The sequence below is a fragment of the Taurulus bubalis genome (assembly GCF_910589615.1).
Source record: "Taurulus bubalis genome assembly, chromosome: 5".
NCBI classification, from domain to species: Eukaryota; Metazoa; Chordata; class Actinopteri; order Perciformes; family Cottidae; genus Taurulus; species Taurulus bubalis.
In genome coordinates, this window is record NC_136593.1 from 831,648 (window position 1) to 834,519 (window position 2,872).

General features: G+C 49.6%; 1 protein-coding gene across 1 annotated transcript in view; it reads right to left on the minus strand.

Annotated features, from left to right (window-relative positions):
• The window catches only part of LOC306736518 (uncharacterized protein), a gene marked incomplete at its 5' end in the record, with an annotated part of 6,029 nt that extends 3,368 nt beyond the window's left edge, over positions 1-2,661 (minus strand). The window contains 3 exons of the mRNA XM_079218163.1: positions 45-332; positions 857-1,132; positions 2,595-2,661. Coding sequence (XP_079074289.1) covers positions 45-332; positions 857-1,132; positions 2,595-2,661 — 631 coding nt within the window. The remainder of the gene's footprint in view (positions 1-44; positions 333-856; positions 1,133-2,594) is intronic.
• Between the last annotated feature and the right edge of the window lie 211 nt (positions 2,662-2,872).

A 2,872-nucleotide genomic window follows, 5' to 3' on the forward strand; every position in this document is an offset into this window, starting at 1 on the left:
TGATATGAACACATGAATAACCCATTCACCAGAGAGGAGCTCACCACTGATATGAACGTAGGTCTCAGCCTCCCTGCGTGTGTTGGTTCTGTCGGTGGAGACACATCGGTACCGGTCCGTCTGGGTCACGGTGACGTTGAGGATGATGTCATCGCTGGCTCCTCCCACTGGGAACACTGGTTTATGAGCAGCAAGGCTGTTCCCAGAACTGTCCTCCCATTGCACTCTCAGGTCTGGAGCAGCACCTCGAACAACACACTGAAGCCACGCCCACTGCTGTGTTTGGTCAAGGGAAGTGACCGACGGCCTGGAGGCAACCGGCTCCTGAGCTCCTGGAGAACCACAGAACAGAACGTCACCCCAGACCTCACACAGCAGGAAGTCAACGCCCACGTGGAGTCAGGACCAGGAAGCAGGGAGGCTTCAGGGCGGGGCTACCGGGTGATTGACAGGTCGACTCCAGAGACGTATACGGAGTCTCTACGTCGCTCCCCAGCCCTTATACGGTCACTTCCTGTTCTCTGGTTGCAAAGAAACAAGATGGCGACGGACAAATGGGCAAACCCAGACTTCACGCCCAACAGGAAGGTCCACTAATATATTTAGAGTATAAAAGTGAATATATATATATATTTAAATATTTAGAGTAGGAATGTGAATATATATACATATTTAGGGTATAAAGGTGAATATAAATATCAATATTTAGAGTATAAAGGTGAATATAAATATACATATTTAGCGTATAAAGGTGAATATAAATATGAATATTTAGAGTATAAAGGTGAATATACATATTTAGAGTATAAAGGTGAATATAAATATACATATTCAGCGTCTAACGGCAGAGGCTCACCCCCGATGTAGATCCAGGTCTCGGCCTGGACCCGGTGGTTCAAGTCCTCCTGCGTGGCCACACAGCGGTAGCGGTCCGTCTGGTTCACGGTGACGGAGACGGAGACGTAGAAGCTGCTTCCTCTCTGAGACCTCTGGGCTTCCTCAGCAGAGAGCCGCTTCCCAGAGCCGTCCTCCCACCACACCTCAGGGGCCGGGGCCCCGTGGGCCTCGCACTGCAGCCGGGACCACGACTCCGTCTCAGCCAGAGACGTGACTGAGGGACGAGGAGCTGCACCTGAGACACCAGGACCAGAGAGGAAGAGGAGCAGAACCAGAGAGGAAGAAGAGCAGAACCAGAGAGGAAGAAGAGCAGAACCAGAGAGGAGGAAGAGCAGAACCAGAGAGGAAGAGGAAGAGGAGCAGAACCAGAGAGGAGGAAGAGCAGAACCAGAGAGGAAGAGGAGCAGAACCAGAGAGGAGGAAGAGCAGAACCAGAGAGGAAGAAGAGCAGAACCAGAGAGGAAGAGGAAGAGGAGCAGAACCAGAGAGGAAGAAGAGCAGAACCAGAGAGGAAGAGGAAGAGGAGCAGAACCAGAGAGGAAGAGGAGCAGAACCAGAGAGGAAGAAGAGCAGAACCAGAGAGGAAGAGGAGAACCAGAGAGGAAGAGGAGCAGAACCAGAGAGGAAGAGGAGCAGAACCAGAGAGGAAGAGGAGCAGAACCAGAGAGGAGGAAGAGCAGAACCAGACAGGAGGAAGAGCAGAACCAGAGAGGAAGAAGAGCAGAACCAGAGAGGAAGAGGAAGAGGAGCAGAACCAGAGAGGAAGAGGAGCAGAACCAGAGAGGAAGAAGAGCAGAACCAGAGAGGAAGAGGAAGAGGAGCAGAACCAGAGAGGAAGAGGAGCAGAACCAGAGAGGAGGAAGAGCAGAACCAGAGAGGAAGAAGAGCAGAACCAGAGAGGAAGAGGAGCAGAACCAGAGAGGAAGAAGAGCAGAACCAGAGAAGAGGAAGAAGAGCAGAACCAGAGAGGAAGAAGAGCAGAACCAGAGAGGAAGAGGAAGAGGAGCAGAACCAGAGAGGAAGAGGAGCAGAACCAGAGAGGAGGAAGAGCAGAACCAGAGAGGAAGAAGAGCAGAACCAGAGAGGAAGAGGAGCAGAACCAGAGAGGAAGAAGAGCAGAACCAGAGAAGAGGAAGAAGAGCAGAACCAGAGAGGAGGAAGAGCAGAACCAGAGAGGAAGAAGAGCAGAACCAGAGAGGAAGAAGAGCAGAACCAGAGGTCATGAAGCATCACAGAACTCAAAGGGTTCTGGTTCCTTCTCTTATGAACTTGCTGATGAAACAAACACAATATGAACCTGCAGCATTATGAGATCTTTACCTTCATTTATGAGTCAAACACTGAAGATAAATATCATTTATTTTATTAAATAAACCTTTAAATAATTAACATTTACACAAACTTAAGAGAAGTTTGTGTATAAAAGTATTAATATATATATATATATATATATATATATATATATATATATATTACTACCATCATACCTCCAGCTGGCTATTACCATTATATTAATATATTATATATATATTTACCATCAGCTTGGTGTACTTGTACCTGCAGTAAATACACATCTCTCATACTTGTACTACACTCCCTCCTGTAACTTGGTGACGTCATTCTGTATCTGCTCCATCTGCTGCAACATGACGTCACCGTGCGACAGGTGGAGTGACGTCATCGCCTCCGGGACTCACCTGGGATGTTTCCTCCTGATCGGTCTCTTAATGTTATAGAGCGCGGAGGATGCGCGCGACCCGACATGCGCGCGCATAGAGTTTCCATGGTGACGGCAGCAGTCCGTCCGGACGGGTCTCGGCTCGTCAGAACCCTCAGGTGTTCGTGTCGTCACCGGGTTCAGCTTCTACCTGCAGGCTTTACGGCACCACGACGCAGCGTCTCGCTTTACGGCAGCGGACGGTGAGCGGCTCGCGGGCTCGTCTGCGCAGCCGCAGTTCAAACCTATTTACAGCTC